We start from the raw sequence: 15,415 nt of genomic DNA, 5'->3' as shown, positions 1-15,415 counted from the left end.
AGCTGGAGTTGGTGCATATGCAGAATATCTATTGTCCTCTGCAGCACTGTGGGAGTTCTGCTTGTCCAGGCTACTGTATGACCATGGGAGACAGGATCAGGAAAAAAGTACAGTTTTGTACCTACCATAAATGTAGATGTCCGAACTGGATAGCATCTGCAGTCATAACAAGTGGGTTGTCCTGTCGTCAGGCAGCCCTGCAGTCGGCCGGATTCCAAAGTCCGGGTCCGGCTTCGGCTGATGTCGCACTCCATCCGACGTCATCTCTGTTGGTCTTCGGGTATAAAAGCATCAGCCGACGCCATTTTCCTCAGTGTTTCTTGCCCCAGATGCCAGTAGCCCTCTTGCAGGCTAAAATTTGGATAGATGCCAATGTTTCCAAATAGATAGAGGTAAACACAACAATAAGCATATATGTACATATATACAAACAAATACACCATAAAGACTCCCCAACAGCTAGCTATTAGGAGGGTAAACACCCTAGGAGTACCACAGAGGGAAGGAGGGAGGGTAATCCTGACTGCAGATGCTATCCAGTTCGGACATCTACATTTATGGTAGGTACAAAACTGTACTATGTCCTTCATGGATGCATCTGCAGTCATAACATGGGTAGAATACCATAGCCAACTAGGGGAGGAGGATAAAAGTAGATTATGGTGTGTTTAGGATCCCTTGCAGTACAGCAGTGGCAAACCCTGCTCGGGATCTGGAATATAGAGGCAAATTATAATGCTTGGCAAATGTATGCACGGAGGTCCAAGTAGCCGCCTCAATAATGTCTTTGGTTGCCACTCCTCGTAAGAAGGCTGTGGTAGTGGCTGTTGCCCTTGTAGAATGAGGTCTTATGTTCTGTGGAACTGGTTTTCCATGGAAGGAGTAACAGTATCGTATGCAATTTCCTATCCATTTGGAGATTGTCTGTTTGGAAATAGCTTTTCCTTCCCTTCCTGTTGCATAGGCTACAAAAGTTGGTCAGTCTTTCTGCTATTTTTGTTCTGTCCAAATAGTAGCGTAGCTGTCTATGTACATCCAAGGTATGCAGTATTCTTTCCCTCTGTTTTGTGGGTTGGGAAAGAAGGTAGGTAGGTGGATTGCCTGGTTTAAAGACACTCTGGATACCACCTTGGGCATAAATGTAGGATTAGTCCTCATGGACACTCTATCTTGGTGGAAGATTAGGAAGGGTTGCACTGCCATTAAGGCCTGTAGTTCTGAAACCCTCCTTGCTGAAGTAATTGCCAGTAGGAAAGCAGTTTTCCATGACAGGTGTTGTAGGTCTGCTGTTGCTGCTGGTTCAAAGGGTGATAGTGTCAACTTTTCTAGCACAAAGTTTAAATCCCAAGCTGGTAATGGTGGTTTCCTTGGAGGTTTTACATTCTTGATTCCTCTGAGGAACTGCCTGAGCAAAGGGTGCGAAAAACAGGTGGATCAAAGCTGTATTCTGCTGAAATAGCTGATGCATGTATCTTGATGGAGGAGTAGGACAGGCCTGAATGAAGAAGTTCGCCAGATACTCCAGAATGTTAGGCATATCTATGTTTGACACATCTTTTCCTCTTTCCGTACTCCAAATGACAAACCTTTTCCATTTTCCAGCATAGTTCCTTCTTGTTGAAGGTCTGCGTGCTTCAAGAATAATGTCTTTAACTCTTTGGGAAAGTTCTGGATTAGCTGCTGCTATGTGATGTTCCATGCAGTCAGTTGCAGCGTTTTAGGTTTGGATGTATGATGCTGTAGTTGTTCTGAGTTAACATCAAAGGCATCAGGGTATTGGCCACATATTGTTCGAGACATGCTCTTCAGTAGTGGGTACCAGTGTTGTCTTGGCCAGTTTGGAGCTATCAGGATTATCCTTGGACGTTCTTCCTTGATTTTTAGTAGTACCTTGTGTATCAAAGGAAGAGGTGGGAATGCATATGCTGTTAGGCCTTTCCAGTTGAAGGAGAGTGAGTCCACTTTCCATGCTAGTGGGTGGAATGTCCTTGTGCAGAATTAATTGAGCTCGAGATAGAGAGGAGATGCGAATAGGTCTATCTGTGGCATTCCCCATTACATTGAGATGGTCATGAAGATGTCCGGGTGCAGCTTCCATTCGTGAGCATCCGAAGTGGTTCTGCTTAATATGTCTGCTAGAGTATTGTCTTTCCCGGTACAAATATTGCCTGTAACTGAATGTTGTAGCTGAGTGCCAGGGTCCACAGCTCCAAGGTCATTCTGCATAGGGGGTATGAATGAGTGCCTCCCTGTTTGTTGATGTACCACATGACTGTGGTGTTGTCTGTCCTTATCATCAACTGGCCCTCTTTGAGAAATGGTTTGAACTTTTGGATTGCCAGTTTTACTGCCAGCATTTCTTTTAGATTGATGTGCAGGTGAAGTTGATCCTGTGTCCACAATCCTTGCACGCATTTGTCCAGCATGTGGGCCCCATCCTAGGTCTGAAGCGTCTGTTGTGATGGTCTGGCTTGGTTGACATCTGCGAAAGGGTAGGCCTGGGTTTGACTGGCATGCCTGAGCCCACCATAGGAACTCCTGTTTTAAGCATGGAATTAGTGGGATTTCTGTTTCTAGACTGTGTCTGTGTTGGGACCATAAATTCTTTAGGTACCACTGTAGTTTCCTCATATGTAGTCTGGCAAATGGGACCAAGATTATGCATGATGCCATGAAGCCCAAGGTCTGCAGAACTTTTCTTGCTGTTAACTTGTTCAGTTTTGTTAGTGCCAAGAAGTAAAGAGGAAGTTCTTTTTGTTTTCTGTAGTCAGGAATGCCATTTGTTGTACTGTGTCCAATTCAGCCCAAGAATGTCCTTGTTTGGGATGGTATCAGCCTTGACTTTTGTAAATTGACTGTGTATCCCAGTCCTTGTAGCAAATAAATGACCCTTTGTAAATCTGTTGTCAGCTTGCTTTTGTTGTCCCCTTGTAGCAGGCAGTCGTCCAGGTATGGGTAAATTTGAATTCCCTGTAGTCTGCAATGGCGATTACTGATGCCAGGCATTTTGTGAATACTCTGGCAGTAGATAAGCCAAAGGGCAATGCTGAGAATTGATAGTGCTCTGATCCTGCAAGAAATCTGAGGTATCTTCTGCAGATTGGTCGAATGGGGACGTGCAGGTATGCCTCCTTGAGATCTAGAGTTACCAGCCAAGACTCCTTGCCCAGCATGGGAAGAAGTTGCTGTAGGGTCAGCATTTTGAATTTTGGGACAATGATGTATGTATTTAAGGTGGACAGGTCGAGAATTGGTCTCCAACTTTTTCCTTTCTTGGAACTAGGAATAGTCTGGAGTAGAACCCTTTCCTTGTTCTGCTGTTGGCACTCTTTCCACAGCTCTCATGTTTGCTAACTCCATTATCTGGCGTAGAGCCTCTGTTTTTGATTTGGAGGTAGATTTGGCATTCCTCTTTGACTGGTAAAGTGTGGAAGTGAAACCGGTAACCTTGATCTATGGTTTGTAAAATCCACTTGTCTTTTGTTATGTAGTGCCAGTTCTTTGAAAATAAGGTTAACTTTCCGCCTAGAGGAGCTGCTATTTGTTCCCTGGTAGGCGGATTTAGGATTAAGTCACTGTGGTTGTGCTGATGTAGTGGCAGTGGCTGTGTCTGTGCCTCTGTTGTTACCTTGCCACTGTCGTCCTCTGTAGGCACCTCCTCTGGATTGGTTTCTGCCTCTGGAGCGTCTATTCCTGCCCCTTTGAAATTTTGTGGAGTCAGGAAAGGACCAATTTTGGCAGGCCAGTTCCTGCTAAACCTTGGGGGTTGAACCTGTAAGAAATCCTTAACAGTTTGAACAGATTTTGCCTTTTCTTCCATTTTCTTCATAACCTGCTGGGCAGGTGTACCAAACAAACTTGTCTTGTCCATAGGAGCATCTAGCAACTTAGCTTTAACATGATCCGGTAAAGCTTGTTCCTTTAGCCATGCATGCCTTCTTATCACTGTGCCTGTCATGGCTGATCTAAATGAAGCCTCCAGTGCATCATAGCCACATTTTAAGGAATGGTTGCTAACCTGTTGTATGTTATTTACCATCTCTAATACATATTTCTTATCAAGAGATTCATCAGTGGTTAGTTTTTTAGTTAACTGATCAAGCATAAACTCTTGGTATTGTATCATGTGAAACTGACAGTTTAAAGCTCTAGCTGAAAGAGTAGCTGAAGTGTAGACCTTTTTACCCCATCTGTCTAGTGACCTTGCTTCCCTTTCAGAAGGAATAGGGTTTTTAGCTGTGGTCACGGCTACTGCCTTGGGACCCTGGGATATAGTTTCTGGGTCTGCAAGTGGGGCCTTGTAAAGGTGGTGATGAGTATCTGGCACCCTGTAAAATCTGTCTGGTTTGGCAGGGGCTGGGGGTAAAGAATCTGGAGGGGAGCAAACATCATTGAAAGCATCATCCACCACAGAGAACAGGAGGTATAGCTAAGGGCCTGTGCTGTGGGAGGTGCAGAAAGGTCCTAAGTCTTTTTCTGGAGTCTGAAAAATCCTGTTGCTGCCATTGGAACTGTTCTCATGGCATGCAAGGTTTCCCCAAAGGAGAATTCTTCTGGTGGGAAGCAGCTGGAATGGATTCTTCAGCATCAGAATCTTCAAAATTGGAGAAGGGAGCCTCAGGCTGGTCAGTTAAGTCTGATTCATCAGCAGAATCATCAGAAGACACTGGCTCAGGGGCTCTGCCCTAGGTCTCTTCTCTGGGGCTGAGAGGCCCTGTCTGGGTGAGATTGAGATCCTCTAATTAAAGAAATTAAATCTTCTGCCAAAGAAAGCATTTGAGAACTAGAAGAGGGCCTGGATGTGGGGGTTTAACAGGCACTGTTTTAGTAGTCTTGGCTGCTTTAGCCCTGGCGAAGGCCTTAATGGACATGGCAGCTGGAGGCCTAGCAGCACCACGTGCTGGGGTAGAGACATCCAAGGATGGTGTCTGATAAGTCAACCACCGTAGTGGGTAAAATTTCTGAGGTCGATTCAAGAGTTGTAGCAGGGGCCTCAGTTGTAAGAATAGGTTCATCTGTACTTTGAGCAGTTTTCGGTTTCGGCGAAACCGAGACACTCATGTTTGCTTTACCGTGGTTTCGCCGAAACCGCGGACCCAGTGTCGGTCTTTATCTTCGTTTTTGGGGGTAGTCGGAGGATCCGGCGGCATAATGTACGCAAAATCAGAACCGAAAAACTGTTCTGCAAACTCCGACCGGCGCCTAAGCGTTCGTCGGTTGAAAGGCACAGGCCGAACAGGCTGCTACGTGGGCTGGGCCTAAACAAGGCAGACAGTAAGAGTGGAAATCTTTATGAGGTATTTGTTTCCCACAGGTTAAACAATTGTTAACTTTTTCTGACATCGGCTGAGGCAAGAAAGAGTACCCAACGGGGTACTTAGCTTTAGAAGTCTTCGAAGTAGTATTCGGTAGAAGTAATCTCTGGATCCGACCGACCGGCACTTGCGAACAGCTTCTGCTTGAGCAGCGGCAAGAAAGACTGTGGAAAATGGCGTCGGCTGATGCTTTTATACCCGAAGACCAACAGAGATGACGTCGGATGGAGTGCGACATCAGCCGAAGCCGGACCCGGACTTTGGAATCCGGCCGACTGCAGGGCTGCCTGACGACAGGACAACCCACTTGTTATGACTGCAGATGCATCCATGAAGGACATCAGGATGACAGTGTTGCTGCTGGAGTCAACCAGTGTAATTCCTCAGTCTGGGAACAATGCAAAGTCATCGACCCATCCAGAAGTGCTTCCAGGCATGGGAAAGTAGAATGGATCAGTGGATACAGGGGACAGACAGAGCTCCAAACTGGCTTGATGTTGGTTAGAGAGAAACTGATGGAGAAAAAGACTAGAGTTTAATGATATTTAATACACAAACCAAGAACACACACACAAAAAAAGAGAAAGTACAGTTTTGTACCTACCATAAATGTAGATGTCCGATAGGTATGCATCTGCAGTCATAACATATGGGTTTGTCCTGCCTCAGGCAGCCCTTCGGTTGGCCGGATTCCAAAGTCTGGGTCTGGCCTCGGCTGATGTCGCACTTTCCCCAACGTCAGAGCGTCTGGGGTATAAAAACATCAGCCAACGCCATTTTCCTTCTTGCCCCAGATGCCAGGTGCCCTCTAGGAAGGCTAAATTTGGATAAATGCAAAAAAGTTCCAAACATTTTCAAAATTATATAAATATATACATGTATATACAAACAAATACACCATAATAGATTCCCCCAGCTAGCTAAAAGAGGGGTAAGTACCCTAGGAATACCACAGAGGGGTAGGAGGGAGGGTAACCCTGACTGCAGATGCATACTTATCGGACATCTACATTTATGGTAGGTACAAAACTGTACTATGTCCTTCAAGGATGCATCTGCAGTCATAACATATGGGTAGAATACCATAGCCAATCTGGGGGAGGAGATACTAAGAAAAGGATGGTGTAGTTAAGATCCCCTGCAGGACTGCAGTAGCAAAACCTGCTCTGGATCTGGAGTATAAAGGTAGATTGTAATGTTTGGCAAATGTATGCACGGAGCTCCAAGTAGCAGCTTCTAAAATGTCCTTGGTAGCCACACCTCGTAGGAAGGCTGTAGTGGTGGCCGTGGCCCTTGTGGAATGAGGCCTGATGTTTTCAGGAACTGGCTTTCCATGAAAGGAGTAACAAAATCAAATGCAATTTCCTATCCATTTTGAAATTGTCTGTTTGGAAATTGCCTTTCCTTGCACTCCAGAAGCATATGCTACAAATAGTTGGTCAGTTTTTCTGCTAGTTTTAGTTCTGTCCAAGTAGTAGCGTAGTTGTCTGTGTATATCCAGGGTGTGCAGCAGTTTTTCCCCTCTATTCTGTGGATTTGGGAAGAACGTAGGCAAGTGAATAACTTGGTTCAAGGATACCCTAGATACCACCTTTGGAATAAAAGTAGGATTGGTTCTTAGTGAAACTCTGTCCTGATGGAAAATAAGAAATGGCTGTACTGCCATTAATGCTTGTAACTCAGATACTCTTCTTGCTGAAGTTATTGCCAGAAGGAATGCAGTTTTCCAAGACAGAAACTGTAGATCCGCTGATGCTGCTTGGTTCAAAAGGAGGAAGTGTCAGTTTCTCCAGCACAAAGTTGAGATCCCAAGCAGGTAGAGGGGGTCTTCTTGGAGGTTTAATATTTTTGATCCCTCTCAGAAATTGTTTGAGGAGAGGATGTGAGAAGATAGGTGGATCCACATTGTATTCTGCTGAAATTGCTGAGGCATGAATCTTAATGGAAGAATAGGACAGGCCATTGTGGAACAATTCTGCTAAGTATTCCAGAATATGTTATGCTTGCCACTGTCACATTTGAGCCTTTTGATGTGTTCCAAATGAGAAATCTTTTCCATTTAGCTGAGTATGTCTTCCTTGTGGAAGGCCGGCGAGCTTCCAAGATAATGTCCTTCACTCTCTGTGATAAAACAGTGTGATTGGGATTTAAGGAATTTTCCAGGCAGTTAGATGCAATGTTTTCAAGTTGGGATGCATGATCTTGAAATTGTTCTGCGTCAGAAGAAGAGGCCATAGGGGGAGAGGCCATGGTTTTGCCTGAGACATGCTTCTCAATAATGGATACCAGTGTTGCCTTGGCCAGTCTGGAGCTATCAGTATCACTCTTGGCTGTTCCTCCCTGATCTTCAGTAGAACCTTGTACATTAATGGGAGAGGTGGGAAGGCATATACTTTTAGAGCTTTCCAGCTGAAAGAGAGAGAGAGAGAGTCCACCCTCCAAGCTTGTGGGTGGTATGTCCTTGAGCAGAATGTCTTCAGTTGATGGTTGAGTGGGGGAAGCGAACAGATCTATCTCCGGCATTCCCCATGCCTTTGCTATGAGTTGAAAGATGTCTGGGTGCAGCATCCATTCGTGTGCATCCATGGTAGTTCTGCTTAAGCTGTCTGCCAGTGTATTTTCTTTTCCTGGCACGAACTGGGCTTGTAGTTGGATATTGAGTTTCAGGCATAGTTCCCATAGATTCATAGCTAGCCAGCATAGGGGGTAAGAGTGTGTGCCTCCTTCCTTGTTTATGTACCACATGACCGTGGTGTTGTCTGTCCTTATTAACAGGTGTCCTTGTTGGAGGAAGGGTTTGAAAGCCTCGATTGCATGCATCACTGCCAGCATTTCCTTTTGGTTTATGTGCATGCTTAGCTGCCCCTGAGACCATAGGCCTTGGAATAATTTGCCCTCCATGTGTGCTCCCCATCCTCGGTCTGAAGCGTCCGTGGCGATGGTTTGTCTTGTTTTTGGTTTGTTGAAAGTCAAGCCTCTGTTGGACTGGCAGGCCTGAGCCCACCACAGAAATTCCATTTGAAGGCAAGGAATGATTGGTATGAGGGTTTCTAAACTGTGACTGTGTTGAGACCATACACTCCTTAGGTAACATTGTAATTTTCTCATATGCAGCCTGGCCTGTGGTATCAGAATTATGCAGGATGCCATGTAACCCAGGGCCTGCAGGATTTTCCTTGTAGTAAGCTGAGTTTGTTTTGTCAGAATCATGAAGTAATCTGGAAGTTGTTTCTGTTTTTCTTCTGTGAGAAAAGCCATTTGGGTGGTTGTGTCCAGATCTGCACCCAAAAAGGTTATCCTTTGGGATGGCACAAGTCTTGACCTTTGGATGCTGACTGTGTAACCCAAGGCCTGTAGCAGGTGGATGGCATAGGCCAAGTCCTTTATCAAATCTCCCTTGTTGTCCGATTGTATTAGGCAGTCGTCCAGATATGGGTAGATTTGAATCCCCTGAAGTCTGCAGTGTGCAATTACTGATAGTTGCTGTAGGGTCAGCATCTTGAATTTCGGCACAATGAGGTAAGTATTCAGTGCGGACAGGTCGAGAATAGGCCTCCATTGATTTTCTTTTCTTGGTACAAGGAATAGTCTGGAATAAAATCCTTGGCCTTGTTCTGAAAGTGGTACCTTTTCTATAGCTTTCATCTGAAGCAAATTGTTGATCTGCCTTAAAGCCTCTGCTCTCTGATTTGGTGGAAGGTTTGGCATGCCGTTTCTTTTTGGCAAAGTGTGGAAGTGGAACCTGTATCCCTTGTCTATTATTTGCAGTGTCCATGTGTCCCTTGTAATGTAATGCCAGTTTTTTGAGAATAAAGCCAGCTTTCCGCCCAAGGGTGCTTCCAGTTGATCCCTGGTAGGCAGAATCAGAGTAAAGTCATTGAGCCTGTCCTGGTGTAGTAGTTGTTGTTGCTGCTGTTGCACTACTCCTCTGGTTGGCAGGCTGCCACTGACGGCCTCTGTAGGAGCCCTTCGATTGGCCTCTGCCTCTAGGGCGCCTGTTCCTGCCTCTCTGGGCTCTGTCCGAGTTTAGAAAGGACCAATTCTTAGTAGGCCAGTTTCTGCTGAATCTCGGTGGTTGTACTTGCAGGAAATCCTTAACTGTTTGCACAGATTTTGCCTTTTCTTCAACCTTTTTTAAGATCTCCTGAGCAGAGGAGCCAAATAAATTTTGTTTCTCCATTGGAGCATCCAGGAGTTTAGCTTTAACATGGTCTGGCAAAGATTGTTCCTTCAGCCAGGCATGCCTACGAATAACTGCCCCAGTCATAGCTGACCTAAATGAAGCCTCCAATGCATCATAGCCACATTTTAAGAAATGATTACTAACCTGTTGTGAGTTGTGTACCAAATCCTGAAGTGATTTACGGTCAAGGGGTTCAGGAGAAGAAAGTTTCTTATTCAGCTCATCTAACAAATACTCTTGGTACTGTATCATATGAAATTGACAATTTAATGCCCTGACAGAAAGAGTTGCAGAAGTATATACCTTCTTTCCCCATCTCTCTAAAGCTCTAGACTCTCTTTCAGAGGGTAGAGGATTTTTGGCAGTGGCGGCCGCAACCCCTTTAGGGCCCTGAGAAATAGTTTCTGGGTCTGCAGAATGGGCGTTATACAGATGGAAATGAGAATCCGGGACCCTGTAGTATCCATCAGGTTTGGCAGGGGCCGGAGAAAGTGTCAGGGGCTGTACTGACATCATTGTACACATCATCAATTACATTCAAAACGGGAGGTATAGCTAAGGGCCTATGTTGAGGTAAATGCAAAAAGGTCCTTAATCTTTTTCTAGAATCAGAGAATTCCTGACCTTGCCATTGAAAATGCTCTCTCATGGAGTGTAGAGTCTCACCAAAGGAAAACTCTTCAGGACGGGAGGCCGAAGGGATAGATTCCTCAGCATCTGAATCCTCATAAGGCGAATAAGCCTCCTCCTGGTGGTCTGACAACTCAGATCCATCCGTAGACTCATCTGAAGAGTGTGGGTCAGAGGGGTCAGTCCTGGGCCTTTTGTCCGGTGGAGGGTGAGAGGCCCTGTCTGGGTGAGGTTGTGAACCTCTAATTAAAGAAATAAGGTCCTCTGCAAGGCTGAGGATCTGAGAACTAGAGGTAGGCCTCTGGGAGGAAGTCTTGGGAGGCAAACCTTTAGAAAGTTTAGCAGCTTTAGCCCTAGAAAAAGCCTTAAATGGACATGGAAGCAGGGGGCCTAGCTGCCCCACGTGCAGGAGAAGAAATGTCCAAAGGTATGGTGTCTGACATTTCCTGGACACTGGGTTCGGTAGGTAGCTCGGTAGCCGACTCAGGCGGGGCCTCCCGGGCCGCGGTGGTCGGTTGAATGGATTCGGAAGTAGGAATCTCAGAGGACTCTGTTTTGGCCGAAACTGAGGCAGTCGCAGTAGGCCTTACCGTGGTTTCAGCCGAAACCGCGGGCCGCGAGTGTCGGTCCTTGTCCTTCCGTTTTTTAACCAAATGCGAAGTTGGAGTCTCAGGCGGCATTTTATATGCAAAACTGGCCCCAAAAAATTCCTCTGCAAACTCCGACCAACGTCTAAGAGTTCGTCGGTTGAAGGAAGCACAGGCAGAACAGGCAGATACGTCGTGGTCTGGGCCTAAGCAAGGAAGGCAGTAGGAATGGAAATCCTTATGAGGTATTTGTTTCCCACAAGTTAAACAATTATTTATTTTGTCTGACATCGGCTGAGGCAAGAAAGAGTCCCCAACGGGGTACTTAGCTTTTGAAGTCTTCGGTGGCTGAATTCACTGGATCTGACCGACCGGCACTTGCGAACAGCTTCTGCTTGGGCACCGTGGCAAGAAAGACTGAGGAAAATGGCGTCGGCTGATGCTTTTATACCCCAGGCGCTCTGGCGCCGGGAAAGTCGACATCAGCCGAGGCCAGACCCAGACTTTGGAATCCGGCCGACCGAAGGGCTGCCTGAGGCAGGACAACCCATATGTTATGACTGCAGATGCATCCTTGAAGGACATCCAGCAAGCAGAAGAAGATGATGAATATCTGCAAAGTGCATTTAAACAGGATAACCTAAATCATGGTTGAGTGGTGAAGGTTGTCTCACCCTTACCCATAGCTATAATCAAGGGCAAAATATGAATCTTTGATCTATAACCTGCATGGCAGTTTTGGCACACTATATTGCTTGGGACTGTGTCATGGAAGCAAAAGGCTTTCCTTCCCACTGATCTTTAAATGCTACCTATGTGATGGCAAAAGCCATAGTCACTCAGAAAGGACATGTTAATTTCCTCTCCTACATATTTAGCTTCTATCAAATCACACAGATTACAAAATAATTTTTCCTCAGGTATAGGGAATAAATTAATAAGAAGCCACATATGCAGGAGGACAAAAAAAAAAAAAAAAAAAAAAAAACAGGAGTAATGCAGTACATAAGCCAACATAACAAAAAAATTGCCATATACCTGGAAAGAAATTGGAGAGGTAACTGAAGGCTGGATTTGAGAGTCTTGAGTTGCTGGACATCACAGCAGACACTAACATTATCATACATGTAACCCGGACACAATTCCTGAAAAAGAAAAGAAAAAAGGAGCAATGATTACAACTTTGCTGTGTTAAAGTTTAATCTAATTACAAATCTCAAAACCTCAGCTCTTTTGTCAGTTCATGTAAGCAGAATGTGGTTTTGAAAAATCACAACTTACTAGTTTTTTTACAGTAGAAGGGGATCACATATTTTAATGTCAGAACTGTAAATTATACAGAAAGGTATTCTGTAAATAGTCATACATGAGTACCCAACAATGCTGGTAATGACCGGAATAAAAGCCCCTGAATGCAGACAGTGACCAACTGGCCCATCAGTCTGTCCATGTTCCTACATACCTACTGAGGGCTATGCCTCATGTCTGCATCTAATTATCAAACTGAACCCTACACACAGCATCCCCTCCCCCAACACACAACAGCAAACATCTCTACTCTGTAGACACTAAGGTCTTCAGTCTATCAGAGCAATTGATAATACATAACCTGACAGAAGTTATGAGCATCTTTAAAGGATACATCTGGAATTCAGTAAATCATGACAGAGTTAAAAAATGCAAACCAACCATATCCTAGAAATCATGAAATGCCTGCAACCAGAGTTATCACACATGAATTGTTTGATTTTCTTCCAAGACAGAACACCCTCAAATACCACAGATAAGTGGCCTTCCAAAGATCTACAAGGATTCAAAAGTCCCCCCGATGCAAACAGTGGCAGGGAGAGGATGGATTACTGAACCCCTCTCCATTTAGAGGACCAACTAAAAAAGTTCCTGGTCAGAGCACCAGGAGTACTAAAAATCACTTCTCATATTCTTGAGTCCCTGTATCAGTGTATGGGATGTCGTTCACACTTTGATAATATAATTATGGTAGCAATGTATGTATGTAGCCTCTTCACAGTAATATCTAATGATTATGCAGTGAAAGCAGTGGCACAATTTATTTCTTCAGAAATGGAAGGGCCAGCTTTATGAAGAATATGTATGTTGATGCTAAACAATATCATCTTTACTTATGGAGATGAACGTTATTGGCAAAAGTGAGGGGTAGCCATGGGCACCCCCTGCGCGAACAGTTATTCAAATCTAGTGCTAGCCCATTGGGAAGCAATTTATGTTCTGAATGATAACAGGTGGAAAGATGGTATCAAATATTATGGACGTTTTGTGGACAACATATTTATGGTGTGGCAAGGACCTAGAGAGGGTCCCTGCTGGAATTTATATCTCATCTTACTACCACCACTACATTCCCAAAATTTGAAACCCGTATGTCCACTACTATGAATGAATTTCTAGATGTCAGATTAACCCTAGATGAGAATAGTGGTATAACCACATCCATATTTAGAAAAGAAACATGGAGGAATCATTTACTCCATAAGAGTAGTATGCACCCCAGACATATTTTTTCTAACATCATGGAAAATCAGCTCCAGACTGTGCACTGAAGAATGAACATCATGCTTGCAACTCAAGAATAGAGGTTACACGAAGAGAGATTTTAACATGAAATAGGAAGTCAAAAAGGACCCCTGCTATACTCAGGACATAGGATTAATAAAATATATCAAAAGCAGCAAAGGACTTTTGATAATTTACAATGTGTGCTAACTTACAGCAATGAAACCTCGCAGATCTAGCAAATAGTGAGAAATATTGGTCATTTTTAACTGTGGATGAAAATATAAAAATATTGTAGGTGAAACACCTAAATTTGTTTTTAAGAATAACAATAAGAAATATCTGAAAAGATTATTGTATAATAAAGATAGAGTAAGCAAGATTAGCTCCAAAAAAGGTACTTCTATAAGTGTCTGTTGCAAAGCATTTAGCTGTATAAACACAACAAATTGTACTTTTAGTCCAGTTACTTGAAGGTCTTACAGTCAGCATACCCCTTAAAACTGTAACACCAAGAATCTTATATACTTAGCTTGCCAAAACTGTTCAGCTTTTTATGTAGGTAAAACCAAAAGAAAATTTAAAGAATGGATTTTACGCCACGAGTGAGATAAAGAACTGTGAAAATCAATGCTCCAGCAAATCATGTTCTGGAACATGTTGGCCATTCGTTTAACTTTATGGTTCTTAAGACTCTTCAAGAAAATATAAGGGAATGTGATATACACAATAAAACAGAGATCAACGAAGTTAAATGGATAGCGGACTTGCGGGCTGATCAAAAGCCCGGTTTAAATGCAGTACTTCCAATAAAATCTATGCTAAAGGGATGGCAACCCTATTAAGAAGTACTGAATAGTCAAAAAGGAGGAGTTGTCCCGTTCTGAAGGTTCTGACTGGTTGATTGTCGTACTTAAACAATTTGCTGAAGAACAAACTGAGATCTGAAGAAGGCTATTAAGCTGAAAGTGCTTATCCATTCTCTCTACTAAAGCTGCAACTTATTTTTCTTTTTTATGGTTTTCAGGTTGTTTTATTAAAATGATTTTTGCTCCGTGGTGGTCCGTTGTGGATATTTTGTTTGCTGTGTATATCCTAGAAATCAGGGTTGTTGATCTTTTTTTCGTATTACTGAAGAAGAAAAAAAAAACACTTGGAAAAAACTGATTCCACTTAGGGGTTAGTGCCATGTTGGTGCCGAGTCTCATAGTTAATAATGCTTTGCAATAACAAGTGCACTATGTGTGCTTGTAAGAATATGCCCCCCCCCCCCTCCAAAAAAAAAAAAAAAAAAAAACTGTCTGACAGGCACTTCTGAAAAGGTGTCAGACTTAACTGGCATTTTTTTTTCTTTAAACTCAGTTCTGTCAGTCCCTAAAGCAGTGAAATGGTGATGCTCCAAACTAACCCTAAGTATGTTTGTGTAGTATGTGCGCATGTCTGTCACATTCTGCAACAGACTAATAGCCCACTCAAGAGAGTTTTTCTACCCAACACTCACTGCTTGGCAAAACAGGTTTTGGCTCCACCATGACAATGAACTAGATAAAGCAGGTTCTGCAAATGGATGAATTCATTGAGGCCTGGAGTAATGAAGCCCACAGTACATTTAAAACTAAGAACATGCAGATTGTGAGAATGAAAAGCAGAAAAACGGTGTTCGCTCCCCTCATAAAATTCAGTCTACTTGGTTCTTAGTTGTGCACACACACAAATTATGCATATCAAAATCTATGTGGTGTGTAATGTCACACCTCTAGCAGCCTACACACATCCTTGCATTCCAAAGCATTTTCTGAAAAATCAACTTTCAAAAGTATAAGATAAACAAATGTGAATATTCTGTGAACAATAAAAGATATTAAAACTATACAAATACCAATGTTATCAGTTAGAAGTGTTTCTTGCAGTGATAATGGTGAGTGCAGTCCTAGTCTTTCCATAAATATTACACAATAGCATAAGATATTAATTCAAAGCACCGAATACAGGTGAACTCAACAGTTTATTGAAACAAATTCAGTCTTGCGATTTCATCCCTCAAACAAGGGACTTCTTCAGAAGGTGTCCCAGTTCATCTGTAGTCTGTGCTTTGCTTTTTGTTCCAAGTTTGTCATTTGGCTTTGTTATAGTATGAATTCACACAAACACAGAATTATGTATTTTTG

At 43.5% G+C, this 15,415-nt stretch overlaps 1 protein-coding gene across 2 annotated transcripts in view; it reads right to left on the bottom strand.

Moving 5' to 3' along the window:
- Positions 1–15,415, bottom strand: part of NPC1 (NPC intracellular cholesterol transporter 1) — a 1,151,083-nt gene that overhangs the window by 924,115 nt on the left and 211,553 nt on the right. For both annotated transcript variants that reach the window (XM_044065361.1, XM_044065360.1), the window contains exon 3: positions 11,754–11,860. In XM_044065361.1, coding sequence (XP_043921296.1) covers positions 11,754–11,860 — 107 coding nt within the window. The remainder of the gene's footprint in view (positions 1–11,753; positions 11,861–15,415) is intronic.

The sequence above is a fragment of the Protopterus annectens genome, chromosome 3.part0 (assembly GCF_019279795.1).
Source record: "Protopterus annectens isolate FY-2018-M chromosome 3.part0, PAN1.0, whole genome shotgun sequence".
Lineage (NCBI taxonomy): Eukaryota > Metazoa > Chordata > Ceratodontiformes > Protopteridae > Protopterus > Protopterus annectens.
This window is presented reverse-complemented; position numbering and strand designations above follow the sequence as displayed.